General features: G+C 35.7%; 1 protein-coding gene across 11 annotated transcripts in view; it reads left to right on the plus strand.

The window, feature by feature from the left end:
* RAPGEF6 (Rap guanine nucleotide exchange factor 6) overlaps positions 1-21,397 on the plus strand; it is a 142,513-nt gene that overhangs the window by 31,728 nt on the left and 89,388 nt on the right. For 10 of the 11 annotated variants that reach the window (XM_036424588.2, XM_045576314.1, XM_036424584.2 and 7 more), the window contains exon 6: positions 9,030-9,173. In XM_036424588.2, coding sequence (XP_036280481.1) covers positions 9,030-9,173 — 144 coding nt within the window. Of the gene's footprint in view, positions 1-9,029; positions 9,174-18,563; positions 19,621-21,397 lie in introns of those variants that run through there. The other variant, XM_045576317.1, reaches the window with a different exon arrangement.

Below are 21,397 nucleotides of genomic sequence, written 5' to 3' on the forward strand. Positions count from 1 at the left end.
TGCATTGAATAAACAATGGATGAAAGAGTTAAAATACCAGGAAAAGCTGCTAAGTTAGAGAATATCAGGTCTGGGATTTGATTTTCCTGTATTTACAAGCTATCATTTCACTAGTGACCCGGTGCACGGGTTCATGCACATTGAAAGGAAATTAATTAGAAATTTAATTAGAAATTAAAAAGTGGGGCGAAACTGGATGAGGTGGGCCAAACTTACTCTGGAGTCACCTCCCGTGGTCTCTCCCCAGCCTCTGCGGAGTGAATGGGCTCCCTCAGCCTGGCCTGTGGGGATTGGGACAAAACCAGCTCTCCAACATCCCCCGAGAGGTCTCAGAGTGCGAGGGGACACTGCAAAATTGCTGTCGCACAGGGTGTGGAATGCAATCGCAAGTGTGCAGTAAACCAGATTCAGGGCGGACAGTGCCCCAGCTTCATCATATCCCATGGCTGAAGGTGGAATCGCATGGCCCCACGAGGAATCGGGCTTCCTCCTCTCTGGTTTCAGGGTGTATCACCTGAGAACCGCCACTGCTAAGTCACTGCAGCTTGGCAGCTCCTGTGTTGAGCATCTGCCCTCTGGTGGTCAGTGTGCATTATAGCATCCGGTCAGACAGTGGGAGGAACACAGCATATTAGCCATTTATTTATATTGCAATATATATAGATGGGTTTCTGGCTCAAAACACTTGGGCCAGAAACAAAAGACTTTATGACTCATGATGTAACAAACAGAATAATGATTGACATATTTCTGTAGGTTTCCTTTGTTCCCCAAGTCTCATGGAGTTAATGCTAGATGGCCACATGGATGCCAAACACATAGTAGGTTTGCATTGCAGCTAAGAAACACTGAGCTTGGGGAATGTACTGGTGTTACAGTAGGCAAGCTGCTCTTAATTCAGCCAGAAACAGTACTTATCCTTCAGGATTTCTTGCTGCAACACAACTCTGAAAAATAGTTAAGTGAATAGCAGTTAGGATTTAATATTTTTGGCACACTTAGCAAAATGTGTAGAAGTACAAGAAAGACTCTCTTTACCAACAGATGGTAAAAGGTAATAAGAAAACAGGCAGACAATAACTGGCATTGGCAATGGTACAGAGTAGTGATTTTTTTCAACCAGTGTGCCACAAAAATTTATAAAATATGCAGTACCTGACTTATTTAGTGAAAGGCACTGACTTCTTTTCCCTTAGATTGTAAAAAAGAAAAAAAATTTACAAGAGCTAACACCAGTGCTGTGTTGAACCATAAATATATAGGTTATATATTAGAGTTACATCTTATTGGTCATGTCATATAATAAGGTTCTGTATGATTGGTTATTTGTTAGTACCAGAAATTCTTATATACAAGTATAGGCACCTGCTGTTTTTAAAAAGTCACTTTGGAGCCAAAAGGATAGGAGCAGTCGTTTTTATTATCCTATACAATAAAAGGCTAATATGCAAATTGTCCCCTCAACTGGGAGTTTGACCAGGGGGCAGGGCTGCCAACTGCCTGCAGCCCTTCCCCCAGCTGACTAGACACTACCAATGTATGAATTTGTGCACTGGGCCACTAGTTATGTAAATAAAAATTAGACCTATTTTTTGTCAGATTGGCAAAAAATATATATTTTTAATGTACTACAGAATTTTAGTAATTACCGTATTTTTCGGACCATAAGACGCACTTTTTCCCCCCCAGAAGTGGGGGGAAAAAGTCCCTGCGTCTTATGGTCCAAATATAGCCTACACATATACTTTAAAAAAAAAGGTTTTTTACTTGCCCGGCTCTGTGTGGTCTCTGTGTGCTTGCCCGGCTCTAAAATGGTTCTAAATGCTGCTGTTTACAGGGTTGATTACATGTGTTTATGACTGTGATGTTGGGTTTTAATGCACATAAAATATTTTAGGACACTATTTGTTTCAGAATCTTTTTTTCTTCATTTCCCTTCTCTAAAAACTGGTGCGTCTTATGGTCCGGAGCGTCTTATGGTCCGAAAAATACGGTAGTTTATGTGTGCCATGATATGAAAAATGTTGAGAATCCGGTATAGAGAAATGTAAGCTCTTATACATTGCTGGGAGAAATATAAAATGATGAGACTACTTTGAAAAACAATCTGATAGTTTTTCAAACAGTTAAAATATAGTTGCCAGGTGACCCCTCAATTTCACTTGTTAAGTATATACTCAAGGGAATTGAAAACTTAAAACATAAAGTCTTGTTCACTACTGTTCATAACATTATTCATAATAACTAAAAGAAACAAACCAATGCCCATCAACTTGATAAATGAATAAACAAAACGTTATCTTCCTATATAATAAAAGGATAATATGCAAATTGACCCTAATGGTGGAATAACAGGTTGCTATGATGGGAACTGACCACCAGGGGGCAGACACAATGCAGGAGCTGCCCCCTGGTGGTCAGTGTGCTCAGCTACAAGCTGTGCTGACAGCTGCAAGCTCAGCGGCAGTGACAGGAGTCTCTCCCACTTCCTTGGCAGTGCTAAGGATGTCCAAGGGCTCCCGGGCTGCCAGAGAGATGTCTGTCAGCCACCTTAGGCCTGATCCCCTGGGGAGCAGGCCGAAGGCAGTAGGTGGACATCCCCCGAGGGCTCCCAGACTTCAAGAGAGTGCAGGCTGAGCTGAGATATACCCCCACCCCGAATGCACGGATTTTCGTGCACCAGGCCCCTAGTCCTATATAATAAAGAGCTAATATGCTAATTAGACCAGACAGCAGAATGACCTTCCAGAGCAACCTTCCACACGACCTTTTAAAACAACCAGTGGGCGGGGCCATGGGGCCTGAGGCAACTGGGGCTGCAACTGCCTGGCTCCTTGCACTAATTTCGTGCACCAGGCCTCTAATATGTCCATATAATGGGAAATTGTTTTGCAATAAAAAGGAATCAAGTATTGATATATATTTCATTATGAACTTTGAAGACATTCTAAATAAGCCAAACACAAAAAGCCACATATGGTATGATCCCATTTTTATGAAATACCTGGAATAGGGAAATTCCTAGGGACAAAAAGTAAATGCTAATAGATATGAGATTTTTTTGTTGGGGGATGGTGAAACTGTTCTAGATATTAGTTGTATAGTTCTGTAAGTACATTAAAAAGCCACTGAATTGTACACTTCAAAAGGTTGAATTTTATGGTTTGTGAATTATATCTCAATATATAAAAATTGCAAACCCTGGCTGGGTAGCTCAGTTGATTAGAGCGTTGGTCTGATATGCAAAGGTCCTGAGGTTGTGGGTTTGATCTCTGGCCAGGCACATAAAAAATCAAACAATGAATACATAAATAAGTGGACCAACAAATGCATTTCTCTCTCTTTTTCCCCCTCCCTCTCCGTTTCCTTCTTCCCCTCTAAAATCAACCAATCGATAAAACAGAAAAAGGTTATAGTATAAAAAAAAATGTAGGTCTTCCTAAGTACAAAAAAAAAAACTTTTAATTTGAAAGCAAGGAACATTTCAGAGAGAAATAAATATAGCCAAATACACATAATTATAAAATGTTATAAATTTGAGATAAATATTTATCATACCAGTAAATATAAATGTACTTCATCTACCTATTATAAGGAAAATGCATTATTGTCATTAGGAGTCAACTTTTTTTTCTAACAGAGTTAATACCAAATCACATATATTAAGTAACAATTCTAGTTCAAAATTTGAATAGGAATTGTCAGTATCAACATAAGACTTTAAAAAAAAAATATTTTCTAAGTTGTTTTACTTTATGAAAAAATGTTATCCCCTGGGCTTTTCATTTTAAAAGCTTGGAAGGAGTGCCCACCAAGTAGTTTTAACTATTCCTATAGGTTAAAGAACCCAGATTATGGTATGTAAATACCATTACTCCATTTATAACCAGGATATAACCCTTCATGAAATAATGGATAACATCACATGTGGAGTAGATAATTATTTGACTGGGATTTCTTGTGTCAGAAAGCAGAGAAGTACAAAAACTTGGGATTCTGTCAAAAGTTCATAAAATCTATCAAAAGGTATCTTGAGTGTCAAAAAATGTTGCTAAAAGTTTATCAGAAACTTTTACTGTATTTGTTACATTGATTTATGCCTTTTTCCTCCTTTGTCTTTTAATATAATTTATATTAACAGATTTTCTAATATTAAATACCCTTGCATTCCCAGTAAAAGTTTGACTTGAGTTATTTATCTTTTTTTCTGCATTTCTGGGCCCAATTTGATCATAGAGTCTAGGATTTTTGCACTTCTTATTGAAAGATGTTAGCCTATGCTTTTCATTTCTAGTTCTCTTTTGTTATAATTTTTTATCAGGATGCTGTGAGCTTTAATACTTGGGGACTGTTGCCCTTTTTTTCTGCATTTTGGTGTAAAATTGGTTGTGTGTCATTTTTTTTTAACCTGGAATGACTTCCATGTACCTTCGTTGTGATTGTTGACAGGCTGGATTAACTTTACCACATTATGTGCTCGTGGTTTTTTTTCCCTCTTATTTTTGTTTTCTCTTATAGTAAGTACTCATCCTGCCATTGTGTTTGGTCTATTTTTTTATGCTACTTCTAGCTCTTTACTCATTTTTTGTTTTGTTTTGTTTGTTTGTTTTAAAATATATTTTTATAGATTTTAGAAATGAAGGGAGAGAGAGGAGGAGAGAGAAACATCAATGATGAGAGAAAATCATTGATCTGCTGCATCCCACATGATGTCACTGGGGATAGAGCCCAAACCTAGGCATGTGCCCTGACCGCAAGTCAAATCCTGACCTCCTGGTTCATAGGTCCATGCTCAACCATTGAGCGACACTGGCCGGGCTCGAGCTGTTTTTATATGCCTTCCTAAAATAACCAAAGTTAATAAGTAGTGAACTTATAAACGTTTAATGCTGGTGACTGTATCCAAATGTAATTGCAATTATTCAGTATTTTAGTTCTACTGATTTCTGCCATAATTTTTCCTTATTGTATTGTTTTATGCAATCATTATTTGTATAAAATACTTATACAAATATTTGATAATGTACTTAGAGTTTTTTCATTTTAAATATTCTCATCTCTGAAACATTACTTATGTGCACATGTGTTACGTCTGAGATATCCCCTTTAAATTTTTCTTTATAAAGGTGTTTTGTTGGCAAACATTTCAGCTGGGTGTTTTTTTTGTTTGTTTGTTTGTTTGTTTTTTGCCTGAAAATTGCTTTACTTTGCATCCTTCTTAAAGTTGATTTTGCTATGAAAGCAATTTTAGGAGAAGAATCTTTTTTTGTCTTCAGCACACTCAATATATTCTCTTTACTGGTATCCATTGTTTTTTGAGATGCCAGTGATTATTCTAATTACCCTTCCTTTATAGCTGATCTATATTTTTCCTCTGGCCTCATTTAAAGTTTTGTGTTTACCTTTATTGTGTGAATTTATAGTTGTAATTTCTAACTATCCTGCATTGGATTTATTGGGCTACTTTCGGTTTTTGTGTTTTTTTTTTAAATAGAAAAAGTCATTTTCTTTCTTGATATGTCTCATTCCTCTTTCTTTAACATCTTCTTGAAATTTGTTTACATACATGTTTAATCTTTTCAGCTCAACCTCTATATCTCCTATGATTTCTTATATTCATCTCTTTCTGACTGTGCTGCAGACTGTTTTTGTTTCAGGCAGGATATTCTTGTCCCTCTTGTTACTCACTGCTTGTTAGCCTGGTAGTGAGGAGAGAGGACAGATACTTAGGGAAGAATTTTTTTTTTTGGCCTGGTCAATTATCAACTGCTTTGTTATTTATAACCTCTGGCTCATTTTCAAGTTTATCTTTGAAAGTGTTTTTCAAATATAGCTTTATATTTTCTAATACTTCCAATACATTGAAGTGCTTGCAAGTATGATTCTGCTGTGTGTGTGTGTGTGTGTGTGTGTGTGTGTGTGTGTATTATAGGCCTGGTGCATGAAATTCATACACTCCTCAGCTCAGCCTGTGCCCTCTCATAGTCCTGGAGCCCCGAAACTGATAGCCCCAAAGAGGTGGGCCCTGCCCACCCAGCCAGGGCTCTGTGATAGATCGCCCACCTGCCGCAGCACTGACGCTGAGTGGCCTGGGCTGCCCTCTGCTGGGTGATTGTGGAGCAATGGCCAGGCCCCCGACCAATCGCATCGCACCCGCCTTGGCTGACCTGGTGCCAGTGGGTGTCAGCATATGTGTGCATTCAATAAACGAGTCATAATAGTCTGAGGAAAGGAATGTCTCTGGTGGTATGGATGGTGTGTCTTAAGTGATTGGTAGTGTTTCAGCATGTGAAGATAGAATGGGTAGGATAATACAAAATTGATGAAATAGTTACTTAGCAGAATATGTTACTTATCTATGAGGACCATGAATAGTTGCATTGACTTGGCCACTTACTCTTGAACTCTCATACTAAAAACACAGCAGCTTAGACATCGGTTCTTTCTGAGAAATCATCAGGAAATTTTAGATAAAAGCTCATTAGAGCTTTTCTGTGAGGTTTTGTTTTTTGTTTTTTTTGTGTGTGTGTTTTTGGTGGGGAGGAGCTAAGAGAGAGTTTTTTTCCAGGCTTACACACCTAAGATAGAGTGATAAAAAACATTTTGGGAATGGCGTGTATGTAACTTTGACTACCCAATATAATAGTTTAAATTTTATTTGGTGACCTTAGGGAGGTCCATTGTAGCATTTTGAATAGGAGACTTGACATAATGATTTATCTAGGTAATTTATCTGATCGTGCCAGATGGAATTAGAAAGGAACATGCCAGAAACAGCAGGATCACCTATTACTATATTTCAAGACTGAAGTGATTAAGACTAGAATAAGTAGTAGTAAAAATGTTGGCAATGAGAATAGAGTCAGACTGGACCTTGCTTCAGCAACTTCAATACTTGAGTTTTGGCTAAAATAGTAATTCAGAGCCAAGACTAAAACTATGAAAGTTTATTTACCAAGACACAGAGGTAGAATAAATGAGCTGTAGAAGGAATGGGCTCAGGAAACAAGTTACAAAGACAGAAAGGGCCCTTAGAGTTTAGGAGACACAGGGCTGGGAGGCAGTGGAGAGGACTGGAAAGGTGTGGGTGTGTCTCTGAGAGGGAAAGAATGCTAGGTCCTCAGTCCTGAGGGCTTTTAAGGATGGAGATTAGAGTAGGTCACAAGGGATGATCTTAATAGAATATTCATCAGCTTTCCAGGTGTGTCCTTTCAGGGTTGTGGTCTCTACTGATTGGTTGGTGACAGGGCAAGAGGTCATTAGTTAGTGCAATTGGTCCTGACTCCGCCATAGCATGGCTTGTCTTGTTTTGCTGCTTTTCTGAGCTTGGAGCTGAAACACAACTGAAGTCTACCATGTTTCCCCGAAAATAAGACATCCTCCGAAAATAAGACCTAGCACATGGAAAGTTAAGACATCCCCTGAAAATAAGACCTAGCTCAACTTTGGGAGAAAAAATTAATGTAAGACACTGTCTTATTTTCGGGGAAACAGGGTAGAAGTTATGCCTAGGAGTCAGTGTTTTAAGGGAGTGGCCATGCAAGTTCCAGGAGGCTACTCTTTGGCCCCTTGTTCCTTCTCTAAGAAAGAGGTTACCACATCACTAGCAACAAGCCAGGGAGTAGAGGGTCAGGGGAGTTAAGCTGCATGGCCAGCAGTATGCTCGGGGAGGAAAAGTTATCTTGGGGGCAAGATCCTTGTTTTCCTAATTTTGTCCTGTGTTAGGCATCCAGGGCTTTTCACCCTGGTGACCTTCTATGCCTGGCCTACGGTCCTTGGTTTGCTCATGTCTGTCTAACCGCCTACTATAGTAACTGTCCTTTTTTAAAATATATATATTTTATTGATTTTTTACAGAGAGGAAGGGAGAGGGATAGAGAGTTAGAAACATTGGTGAGAGAGAAACATCGATCAGCTGTCTCCTGCACAACCCCGACTGGGGATGTACATGCCCTTGACTGGAATCAAACCTGGGACCCTTTAGTCCACAGGCCGACGCTCTATTCACTGAGCCAAACCAGTTAGGGCAAGTCCTTCTTCCTTAAAAGAAAGCATATTGTGAGAGTGATTTATAAAAAGAATTGACAAGTTCTAAGAAACAACTGAAGATAAAAATTGGAAATGTTGATGAAATTTCATACTTGGGTGACTGGGAGTTTTTTATATTAGCAAAAGGTACAACATTGTAGGAAAAGTAGTTGGAAAGGTGGAAACGGAAAATGTTGCTTATTGGATGTGAAGCTAATCATAAAGTATGCTTTAGGACATATTATTTGTAAAAGTAAGTTTTAAAAAGTATGGTTTAGTCTGTGATTAGACAGACAGTGTGGTCTTGAGTCTGTAGCATAATTTATAGAGATAGGCCTATATTCCAACTCACTTTTAGTAAGTATTACTGTTCTGTGACTGGAAAGTCACTAATCTCTTTGGGTTTTACTTTGTTCATCTATAAATTAGAGATAGCAATATTTGCTTACAGGGCTGTTGTGTGAACTAAATAGTTTAATGTATAGGCACACCAGACCATTTTATGCCTTTGATACATATTAATTTTTCCTTCTTCCTTAAAAAATGCCAGCCTCACGCTTGGCTATTGTCATACATTAATAAGGACACCAAACACTAATACATTAGTGTTTATAAGTTCACTGAAATAAAATTTTTGATTGTTCACTAAATAAAATATGTATATGATCAGGCAGCTTGTAATTAGTCTGGCAAAGAAGTTATAATTATTGAATGTGTAGGTGTAGTTAACAGTCTTCATTTCTGGTAAGTGACTTTGCTTAGAGTATGTTTGTGTGAGCAAGAGAGACTATTTCCTGGAAGGAAACTGTGGTCTCCAGGTATTTATAATGATGTCACCTTTAATCTTTTTTGAACTCATGAGCATTATACAGACAATTTTCTTGAGGCAGTTTCTTGCAAGAAGTGAATGAAGCCTCCTTATGAGCTTGTTAAGACTCCATAGACTGTCAGTAATATGGAAAAATTGGATGTTTAATCAAGAATGTGAACATGTGTTTCAGGTAGAGAATTCCAAAGATAATGAAGATAATATACTCCAAAGAGAAATTCCTGCCAGGCAGTCTCGACGAAGGTTTCGGAAAATCAACTATAAAGGAGAGCGCCAAACAATTACTGATGATGTGGACATTAACAATTATCTTTCTGTGAGTATATTTAAGAATATTTTGTGGCTCTTCCTTAATTTTCATATACGGTATTTTTAATTTATATATATTTTGGTAATATCAACACTTTGGGCTCTACAATTAAAGTTTGGGGATGGTGAATATATCTGTAATTTTTAAAAATACCGTATTTTTCGGACCATAAGACGCACTTTTTCCCCCCCAAAAGTGGGGGGGAAAAGTCCCTGCGTCTTATGGTCCAAATATAGCCTACACATATGCTTTAAAAAAAAAGTTTTTTTACTTGAACGGCTCTAAAATGGTTCTAAATGCTGCTGTTTACTTTACAGGGTTGATTACATGTGTTTATGACTGTGATGTTGGGTTTTAATGCACATAAAATATTTTAGGACACTATTTGTTTCAGAATCTTTTTTTCTTCATTTCCCTTCTCTAAAAACTGGTGCGTCTTATGGTCCGGAGCGTCTTATGGTCCGAAAAATACGGTACTTCTTCTCTGTTGAGTTGGGTGGAAATACTCTACCAATGAGAGTTTTGTTTTTGCTTTAGTTTTTATTCTCCATTTAAATAATGTAAAAAACAATCTTACTGTATTTTTTTAGACATATTTGTGGATTTTCCTGTATTTTTATTGCCTGAATGGAATATAGAGTCCTGGAAACTCAGGCAATAGACTCATTGATAATGCTATAAGGCATTCAAAAGAAAGAAAAAAAGTAAATTCTGCCCTGATGTGTGAGACAGATATACTTAATATGTGTTATTGCAGAAACATATGCAAGTGGTGTTCAAGGTATATTTCACATGCAAATATTGAAAAAGTAGATGAAATACTAATTTATGTAACACCAGAAGGAACATAAGCTGTTTCTTCAGAAATCTTTAGTTTTTGTAACTGCAGATAAGTTCCCTTTTAGATGGAAAAGTAGTTGAATCAAGAAGTAAGGATAATTTAAAGAATAAATCCAGGTTTATTTTATCAGTTTTCAAAAGACTTATGATCCCCCAAAATATAAAAGCAGTCTAGAGATTGATCACAGCAAAATTCCTGAGGGTATGTTTAGTTCTTTTGGATATGAGAAATAGAAATTTACTTATTTAATGTTAGGAACAAAGGATTATTTATAGAGGAAGTTAATTTACTGGAATAAGTGTTAACTTTAAGGCAGCTCTAAGGATTTAGTTGCATTTGCCTAATTTTACTGATCCAGTACATTCTACTTCTGACAACAAACAGTAACATGATATAGTACCAAAAAATTTTTTACTACGTTCAGACCATACAAAATTCAGTTTCTACTCTTCTTATTTAATAATTTATTTTTTTATAATAAATTTCTCCATCACTAATTCATTTAAGCTAACACTTTAAGTTTTGCCTTCCTGCACAAGTAATATGTGTCAGTTTTAAATGTGTCTAAATTAAAACTATACTAGTCTCACAATCCATTTATGTAACCATTTTCTTAATGTCATGGTGCTCCATTATAATAATTGCCATAATTTATTTATTCAGTACCGATATTAGGTCATTTAAATTTCTCTAGTTTTTCTATACTTTTAGAAAAATAAGGTGCTAAATGTATGTGGTTATATTTGTCCATATCTTGGTTTCTTTAGAAAAAACCTCAAGGACTAGGATTGCTAAATTGAAGTATTTCTAATTTATGCTATTTTGTTCTCCTTGCATGAGTTAGAGTGTATGATGGGTGTTTTTTAATTGAATTTATTGGGGTGGCATCCTATATAATAAAAGGCTAACATGCAAATTGACCAAACAGCAGAATGACTGGTCACTATGAGGCGCACTGACTACCAGGGGGCACATGCTCAACGCAGGAGCTGCCCTTTGGTGGTCAGTGCACTCCCACAGGGGGAGTGCCACTCAGCCAGAAGCTGGGCTCATGGCTAGTGAGTGCAGCGGTGGTGGCAGGAGCCTCTCCTGCCTCCACACAGCACTAAGGATGTCCGACTGATGACTTAGGCTCGCTTCCCACGCAGAGCAAGCCTAAGCATCAGTTGGACATCCTCCAACGGCTCCCGGACTACAAGAGGGCACAGGCCAGGCTGAGGGACCACACACACACACATAAGTGCACGAATTTCGAGCACCAGAGCTCTGGTTGGTTAATAAAATTATACAGGCTTCAGGTATACAGTTCTATAATACATCATCTGTATATTGTATTATTTATCACCCCCAGTCAAGTTTCCATCACCATTTTTCCCTCCTTTGCCTTCTATCTCCCCCAACATCCCCTTTCCTTTGGCAATTATCATACTATTGTCTGTCTATGTGTCCACTAGTCTTTCTTTATTTTTTCTTTGTTTAATTCCTTCATCCTTCTCACCTAGCTCCCAACCCCTTCCTCTCTGAACATCGTCAGTCTGTTCTCTGTATCCATAAGTCTATCTCCACTTTGTTAGTTTATTTTTATTATGAGTTGGATTGTGTAGTTTTTGTGTATTTTTAATTGCTTGCTTATTTTAGTCTCAACATTAGTGTGTTCTCTTCCCAAGTTTTTTGGTATCTGAAAGTTGTCGATCTGAAGGATCGTCATTTTTAAAAAATGACAACAGCTAACACAGTAGCCTTTCAGTCTGAATGAATCAAAACAATATCCTTTTTTTATTGTCAAATCAACAAAAATATTTTTTTGTTGTGCCACAGAATTTTAGTAATTCGTTTATGTGTGCCATGAGATGAGAAGGTTGAAAATTACTGCTGTAGTTTATTGTTCTGGGATAGTATAGCAGGTAGTAAGCATGGAATGACACTCTAGAATCTACTGTTTTATTTTAGACTCACAAATTACTAATGCAGCAAGGAGCTCTTTCTCATTTGCTACTTCTGTGATTACACCTTATGTTCCCTGCTCTCCTGCAGTGCTCCATGTTTTGTTTGGATTCAGAGCATATTTAGAGAGATTAAGACAGATTTGTCAGTCTAGCTGAATTAAGAGTTGATTACTAGGACCAGATCATTTAACCACCTTTATGTTAGTACTCTGAATAATGGCTAGATATTTCACTTGACCATGGATGTGACATATTAAAATTTTTAGCAACATGTGTTTGCTTTCATGGATTCTATGTGTCTTATTAATCAAGCCATTCCTATAATAAGAAATACAATCCTACCCCCAACCTGCTCATGGGAAAATAGAGGACTTTGCTACAAACATGTGATTATTGAAATCTCCTCCTAAAGAATGTCTTAGTCTGTTCAGAATATTATAACAAAATACCACAGATTCAAGAACTTGTAAACAACAGAAATTAATTTCTCACAAGTCTAGAGGCTGGAAATCCAGTATCAGAATGCCAACATGGCTGAGTTCTGATAAAGGCCCTCTTTTGGGATGTAGATTGCTGACCTCTTCCTGTCTCCTCACGTGGTGGAGAGGACTAGTGAGCGAGCGCTCTGGGTTTTCTTTTAGAAAGGCACTAATCCCAATTATGAAGGTTTATTCCTTGTGACTTGATCACCTTCCAAAGATCCCCACCTTCTAATCACTTTGGGAATTAGTTTTTCCACATGGGACTTTTCGTGGAATATAAGCCTTCAGATCATAGCAGTGTCCCAACATTTATCTAAGGACAACCCATTTGGACTTCCAAAGAAACTAGTTTCAGATAAGTAACACCCTTTATATGGGTAGGTTAGTAAGAGCCAGAGCCTCAGTTTGAGGTGACAGAATAGACAGTAAGCTAGAAATCAGATGATAAGGTTCTTTCTCAAGCACTAACTTGCTATTTTAAGGAATATGTAAGACCCTTAGTCCCTGCATCATGTGTGGGAATTAAACTGCATAGTAAGTTGGATTTTTGTTTTTGATTCTTATATATAGACTGACAACTTCCTTTTCTGCATGGCAAAAGAGGGCTAGGGAGCTCTCTGGAGTCTCTTTTATAAGGTTACTAATCCCAATCCCAGGGCCCGTATGACCTAATCACTTCCCAAAGGCCCCACCGTCACTTTGGAGATTAGGATTTCAACATTTTGAATTTCAAAATTTTGAATTCAGACTGTAGCAGAGCACCAGTGAACAAACAATTTAAACAGTTACTCAAGTCAGAATGAAGGAGGTACAAACACCCCTGTTTGTATCTATTATCAGAATTTTCAATTTGGCATGTGTAAGTTACAGTCACTGGTTGATGAAGAAACTGTCAACATTGTGAATTTTTTTTGTATTTGTGAACTTGATGGATCTTGATTGTTTTCAGTTTTACTTCATGTTTGGTAAATATTGTAGAATGAAAGAATGAGTGGATAAACAATCTTCTATCACTTCTAAAGGAAGGAAGTTTAACTCGTGTATAAGATAGTGAGTGCTGACTAGATAGACAGCTACTGAGAAATTTGGAGCCCAGCTCTAGAGTCTGTAGCTTCCTCTCACTCTTCTAGTATTTACAACCCAGAGTGCTTCCAACAGAAGGGGTTTGCCGCTCTTTTGACTGATGAATTTGCCGACCACTGTCCTAGGAGAATTCTGATTTTCATTTGTCTTCTGGGGAATACGTAGAAGGTAGATAGGAGATTCTTGTATCTAATTCAAATGGACAGAGAATAGGCAAAGGGATGAGATTGTAATCAAACTAAGTAGGACAAAGGCCTGCCTATAGCAGATTTTTTTTTTAATTGTGAAGTAGAATGCTCATTGTAGAAATGTAAAAACATATAGAAATATATTAGGAGGAAATAAATTTGCTGTAAACCTCAAAACCAGATATAGCTCGCACTGATAATGATTTTTGAAACGTATCGTGCTTAATTCAGATCTTTTACCTAATTTAGATAATGCTGAATATTTAGTTATATATCCTGACTTCCTGCTTCTCATACAATTAAATTTCCCCCTAAACATTATTTTTTATATTAGTATTATATTGTGTTAGTGTAACAAGATATTCTCCTGCACCTTTCTACTTTTCTATTACAAACAACTTGTAGGAATAAATCTATATATGACTGACTTTTTCCCCCTCTTAGGATTGATTCATAGAAGTTAAGTTACTGTGTTAAGAATATGAAAATTATTTTTAGGACTCTACATAAGTATTGTTAACTTCTAGGTAGTCATTATTTAAAATTGTCTCATTTACTCTGTGTGAACTTTAGGAGTGTTAGGAGGAGAAGGGCAGGATTGCCTCTAAGGTTGTCAGGGACAGTCATCCCTTAAAGGTGACACTGATTCGTATGGATGTGCCCAGGGAACCAGAATTAGGAAGATTTTTATCATACTTGAAATACTTTACACAATAATTGTGAAAGAAAACCCTTTCGAAGATTGTTTACAACGACTCTGATACTGATGTATACCAGAGGTCAGAGATAATGATTTGCAAGAGCGTTCCAGTTGTAAGGGGAATAACCACTCAGATATACAAACAAATTAATGCTGATTGTTATTGCCTTTTAGTTTGATTCGTTATCTGTTTAATAAGCTGTGTTCAGCATTTGGCTTCCATAGTATTAGAAAATGCAGCATGTAAAAGTAGAGAAGAGATGTAAAGGTAATCTCTAAGATAATCCAGAATTTACAAATGGAAACAGTGTTTTCAGTTGTTTAATTTTTTAAAATGAGATTTCTTTTCCCAGTCATATTTATATATAGCTCTGTCTTAATTATTGGCAGCTTTTATTTATTGAAGAAAATCATACACTTTGTTAAAACTTTAGGTTTGCACATAGTATGTAGCATGACTGATTACTATCAATATATATGTATAGTGTATTCTTGTTTTTATGTGTGTAGGTGAGTGAATGAAAAAGGCTTGATACTGCCGCACAGTGTTAGGGAAAATAGAGCATGGTGGTGCTTTTTATTGTTCCTCCAGTTTCACTGATTCTAATTATAGAAGCTTACATCACCTTAGTTGATGATGAAGGCTTCCCTCTCCCTTTTTACATTTTCTTCCTGGATAACTCCCTAAGGATAGATCATCTTTCATAGTGCATATGTGTCCTGCTGGTGGGCTTGACAGGGTTTTTAGCAGGATGGTGGTGATCATTTAGTGCACAGAGATAGGTGACAGTGTGCTGCAGCACTGCTCTTTACAGAAGAATAGGAGGGAGAGTGTTGGTACTCTGGCTTCCCTCCTTCTGAAAGGCCAAGGAATAGATAAGATGCAGTTTAAAAGCAGGATTCCTGAGGGGCACTCGTAATTAGCGTTAACCATATTGTGTTAGCTACAAAGATTCATATGTTCAGGTTAACAAGGGAGATGGGACGGGAAGGAGTGGAAAAGCTTGCTGTAATTCTTTACAAGAGCTTGTATGTTACCTCTGACATTATTGTAAAGTTTCATTCATTTTCCAGAAGGATTAAAGTATTTTTATTACATAAATCAGTTCATTTAACAGCTTATACTTGAAAGACCAAATACAACTAAAAGGCAGACATGAATAGCCTGCTTATTTTATTTTGTAAAAATACATATTTTTGTTGTTGTTGTTCCTCACCCTTTGGTTTGGTTTCTCTAAATTTTGATTATATTTCACTGTGCTGGTGAATAAAACTGTGTCTGAGATTATGACATACTTGGTTTTTATTATTATTGGGTTTTGGTTTTCATAATGTCTAGAATATATATCTTCTGATAACCTTTTCCATGATGATCTTTTTCCCCTTTTCATTGTGGTTATTTATTGAAATAAAAGGAATATTTATTGTTTAGTAACTATCAGAACCCATTTTGGGCTTTCTATAGAGTATGATTTCAAATGTCTTGCTCTGTATTTTTATTTAGAAATAATTTATTCTGTTAACATTTTAATTATTAACTATATAGTGTTTATGTTTTTATAAAAATAATTTTTAATGGTTTGAAACATTGCAAGGCCAACATACATGAATTGCTTTATTTTGTAGTAGTGTAAAAGGCCTTTTGAAAGCTAAAGATTTCATCATTGTAGCTATGCATCATGCATTTTATATGCAGGAGAAATATATTCTTTTGAGGAGGAAGAATATATTCTTAAATAGTTATCCTACGGTGACGATTCTGGACAGTGTGTAGATCAGGGAGGGCGTGCTCTGTAGTTACTTCATTTGAATTGGTAAGATAATGAAATGAGGTCAAGATAATATTATAAAAGTGATGAGTGAAAATCATTTATTCACCTAATCATATATTTTTAGTTGTTTGATAAATTACTGGCTGTTTTCTTACAAAGACACTTTATTTCTTCCTTCAGTAATTAAGAAGTTAAGTCGTTTCTGGAGAAACATTATGGTGGAGAGTGTATTATTATAGTAGTAGTGGATTCATCTGCTGAACATTGAATTTAGCCTGTTATTTATTTCATGGTATTGTTGCATAGGGAGATTTTGCATGCTAGGATCACCTTATAATTCCCTAAATGGCAGATACTTATGAGACGATAGGTAGACCAAGGAATAGGATGATGTCATCCTCCTCACAGTCCAAACTAAAGAAAAAGAATTGCTCCTTTATTGAATTGGTGTTTACTGCTAGTTCTAACATATGGCATTAGTGGATTGCATTTCACCAAGAGGGCAGCAGTTTTTTGAAGCAGCTAAGAAAAGCTAGCTCAGCTTGAGGCTCCTCCTTTGTGTGCTATCAACATGATTTATAAAAGGGGGCAAAGGTGCCCATTAGGATTTTGCTTTTTGATTTGGTGGTAATTTATCCTATTGGTATTATACATGAATATAATTACTGTCTGCCACTGAAACAGAAAATGTTTTTGAGATATATTACTAATGTTTCTGTACAAAATGCTAGTCTTTTAGATATTTATCTTTAGGAAATGAATGGCTTCATTACATACAAAGTGCCTACTTACCATTTTTCTATTTTAAAAAAATGAGTCATCAAAATTAAATTTTAGTTAATTTATTTGTGAATGATTAATATTTTGTTGGACATTCTAACCCACTGTAGTTTATTTAAATTAGGTAAGTTGAAAAATGTTCATTGGTCCTTGAAAATCAACCTTTACATATTTTCCATGTTTATTTTATTTTTAGAAAACCAGAGTCGTGCTTATTTGTATTTATGAGATTTAGTTTTATGCATAAATGCAAATTTGGGGTCTTCTTTTTAAATTTTTGCAGAAAACAAGTCTTAAGTTTTATGGAAACCTAAATTAAAAATGATCACATATTTTTAAATTATAATTTGTCTTTGTTCAGAGTAATACATAGTTTTACCAAAGTATATTCTAGTCTTGTAAGTAGCAGCCTAATTCACATTATCATAGAGTTATTCAGATTGTGACTCATACTTTGCACGGGGTTGTTGAAAAATTTTCTCCAATAAGATTTTTTCCCTATGGCAGTCAGTGGAGTCCTTTGTAGTACTCAGGTAGTAATTTCTCCTCTTACTGTTACAAACCTCTTCCCCCAAAAATAGTGTTAGGTGAATACAGAAAAATTGTTCTATTACTTTGATATGCTTATTGATTGTTGTTCTCATAATTTTGCTACCTGGAGGTGAACTAACTGTAATGTACCATTGGAAACTATGTCTTCCTTTGACCATTGGGAGGCACCATTACAACCGTAAGTGCAAACTCTTTGTGGGAGTAGCCTTGTAGCAGAAGCATGAAGAATAAGGGTGGGTACTAGAGGAATTGTGTTTCCAGATTGGAGAGGGTGTGGCAAAATTAAAGGTTTTTTAAATGTTATTTTTATAGAAAAAATGAGACTTCTAGCCCAAGCTCAATTTAGAGGCAGGGTTTATCATTTTCTTCTCTGATTCCTTTTGAGTTGCAGTGGCTTCCCGTCTCTTTCTAGGAATTGAGCATCGGGCTGCAGGAAAGTACCAATTTACATAGATCATTCTTTCTCAGAGGATTTGATGCATGCTGCAAGTGGAATGTAGTGCCTGTGATTTTTTTTTTCCAGCTTTCCTTTACAAAATGAAATTCTATTGTTTCCATTTAAATGTACTGTTTACATACAAATCTTAGTACCAGTCTTAGATATTTTTAATTTTAATTTAGAGTGGTCCTGAAGGTTTTACCTTTCAGTACAGCTATTTGATAAAAAGGAAGTTTTGTAAGCAGAAAGTCTTGGATTAGTAGTATTACAAATACATGTGTGATATCTGAGATCTAGGCTGCCGTATGTATTTGCATTGCAAGTGTATCTTACCAGAACTAATTATTTTCCCTTGGGAAGATAATACTGTGTTAAATTTGAATAATAATATTAGGGATATGGTTTCTTAAATAAGCCATGTATCAATAAACAGAATTAAAAACCAAAATGGATTTTAAAAACTGTGAAATAGAGAGGTGCTTAAACCAATTTTTTATTATTATTATTATTTTTTTACTTATAGAATTTAGCTTGCTGACATGTCTAATGGAAGACTGTGTGTGTGTTTTTAAAATAAATTGCTCTTTGGCTGCATCTGCAGATACAGTAGCCAATTGATCTAATGCAGTTTCTGAAGGCTTTCTATACAGGTGATGTCATCCTTTTAGCTCTATTCTCCTCCCACTCTCTTTCCTTCTTATTAGATATTTCATCTTACTGCAGAGCATAGAATCAATAGGAGCTTCTCCTTAGGGAGCTGCTGTGAAACAGGCAAGGACAGTAGGAATTAAGACACTAACATACAGTCTTGCTTTAGCAAAAGATGTAGTGTTTTTGTACCATATTATATATAAATTTCAACCAGAAAGCCAGGCTTAGATCAACAATTCTTAGTGATGCATTAGAACAAGAAGCAGTACTGCAGAGCTGTGAATAGTGAATGTGAAAAGAGAAATTTGTAATTTTGAAGATTCTCAGGCATGCTGCAGGACAAACCTGTTAGAACATATGTCTTCTAACTACCATTTGCTCAACGGTTGATTTTTTTTTTTTCTTTTTTAACCTCTGGTGGTAAGAATATAAAGAAGAAACTTTCGTTTTAAGGATACAGTGTTCTGGTTGCTTCTGATGCAGAAGAATCACTGCAGTGCTTGCTCTACAGAATGAAATAAGTTGAAGAAAAGACAAAGCTGTATTATAGAGAGGAAAGGTTTCTCAGAATCCAGGACCCAGATTTGGTGCATGTTGCCTTATTTGCTTTCATTGTTACATTATTTGTTGTGTTACCACTGCATGTCTGTGCCAGGTGTCTGAGGTAGCATGTGTATGTCTGTGTGTTCTGAGCCAGAAATATAAACATCTTGATTTACTGTGATTTGCTTGTTTAAAGTGAACATTTTGATGAAAATTGTTGCAGTTTTTAGAACAATACACTAAGCTACTGAAAGCTGATTTCCGTTTGAAAGGGATTTGGAGAAGCTGTCTATATATATATATATATATATAACACTACAAGTGTTGTATGATTTGTAAAAAGAAACTTAATAGAATTTTGTCAGCATACTCATCAGTGTGGCTCTGGTTTGAAAAGGAAACTACCCTTTCCAGCCCAGGAAATGGCTTTTCTTGTTCGCTGTTATGCCAATTGTCTTCAGCCATGGGCCTCCAAAGTAAGTAATTGTTATTTTCTTTTGAGATTGAACTAATCTAGTTATTAAATTTAAGTTCTGTTTTGAATTGCTAGTGAACTTTATTGTGCTTTTTTATTTTTTTTAACTTTAAAAATAAGAACTACAAAGCAATCTAAAAAGCCCAATTTCATGCCCATTTTGTTTTTCAATTAAAGAAATCTTTATTTTACTCTTAAGAGGTTTGAAAAATACCTTCATCATAATCTATAGACTTAAAATGCAATGCATTGAAGTGTACTGTCTTAAGATTGAATCATCATTTGGTTATGGCTATTGCTGTACTTTTCTGAGATCATACCCTTAAATGTACTCTTGAATGTATTATTGTATTGCCTCATTTCCTTAAATAGTTGATATATTGAGCTATGTTTTTATTATACATTTTCACTGGTATGGTGTTAGCAAATAAAATTATTAAATTGTATTATTTTTTGAAAACTGAATAATAATTCTTAAGCAGTAAAATAAAATAGAGAAAATACTCATGAAAAGTAATTATGAAAATATTTTAATACTGTTTTTAATTATTTTCAAAATAGTAAGTGAACAATTGCTAGCTTGAAACCATTTAAGATCATGTTATAATTGTCATTTAATGCAAACATATTAACTCAGAAAAAAGCATACTGTTATATATCAGGACATGCTAGGTTTTAGGAAAAATACAGTATAATTTAATAAATTATATTCTTAGTGGCTCTTTATATAGATCTGAATTTGATGCCACTCAAGTTGTCTTTCCTGCTAGATACGTTTCAAAAACAGGAAGACAGAGAAAAATGAATTTTTGGTTTGATTTCATGAAACTAAATGTTTTAGTAAGCACTGTAATTGTAATATAGACATATTAAGAGTTCTTTAAAGTCAGACTAGAAACAGGCACAATAGAGGCATTTCTTAGCATGATCTGAAATCATGTCTTTGTTAAAAGGTTGTCCTATTGATGGTGACGAAGGGAGAAATACTAAGATAGCATTATGGTCTACTGTTTTATCTGAAAGGTAGCTCTTTGCATATCTTTCTTAGAAGCAGCTTCTAGAAGGACATTTAAATTGACTGTCCATTTGGCAAACACCTGATTGAAATATAAAGAGATGGAAGGAAGCCTAGGTGCACACTTCATTTGTGCTATTATCTGGTAAGACATGGGTGGCCTCTAATGTATTATAAATGCCACCTGTAGGGCCCACACATTGCTGATGCTTGAGAGTGGCACTACTAAGATTTAAAAATGACGAGTAGATGAGAAATGGATGAGACCAGGTGAAAATCCTTAAAGAAAATTAAGAATAAGATATAGAGGTTGCTTTTTTAGAATAGCAGCAAATAATAGCCTTTGGGAGTGCTGGTAACCAACTTTAGATTTAAGATTTTAAAAGTATAGAAAAGCCAAAAAAGATTTTAAAGATAACTGATTCTAAGGTTTCATTAATACCAGCAAATATTATCTGGGCAGGACTCTCTGACTGGTACTTGACTGTGTAAATTAAGTATTTATAATAGAGTACATATCTTCTTCCCTCTCCTCCATCTCTCATGTTACTGTTGATGGAATTTTAACTCTGGATTGTGAGTAAACACATTAAACTTGTGATTAATTTTTTATATTCGCTACTTTTGATTTTCCAATACATTTTACTGGTTTTATTTATTAATTCCTGGATTTTCCCATGCTACTACTTGGATTTCATTACTTCTGAACTCATTTATTTTATTGAGGAAATAAGTATTTCTAGCAGCAAGATTCTGGAACTTA

Source organism: Pipistrellus kuhlii, unplaced genomic scaffold (genome assembly GCF_014108245.1).
Source record: "Pipistrellus kuhlii isolate mPipKuh1 unplaced genomic scaffold, mPipKuh1.p scaffold_m20_p_8, whole genome shotgun sequence".
Classification (NCBI taxonomy): domain Eukaryota; kingdom Metazoa; phylum Chordata; class Mammalia; order Chiroptera; family Vespertilionidae; genus Pipistrellus; species Pipistrellus kuhlii.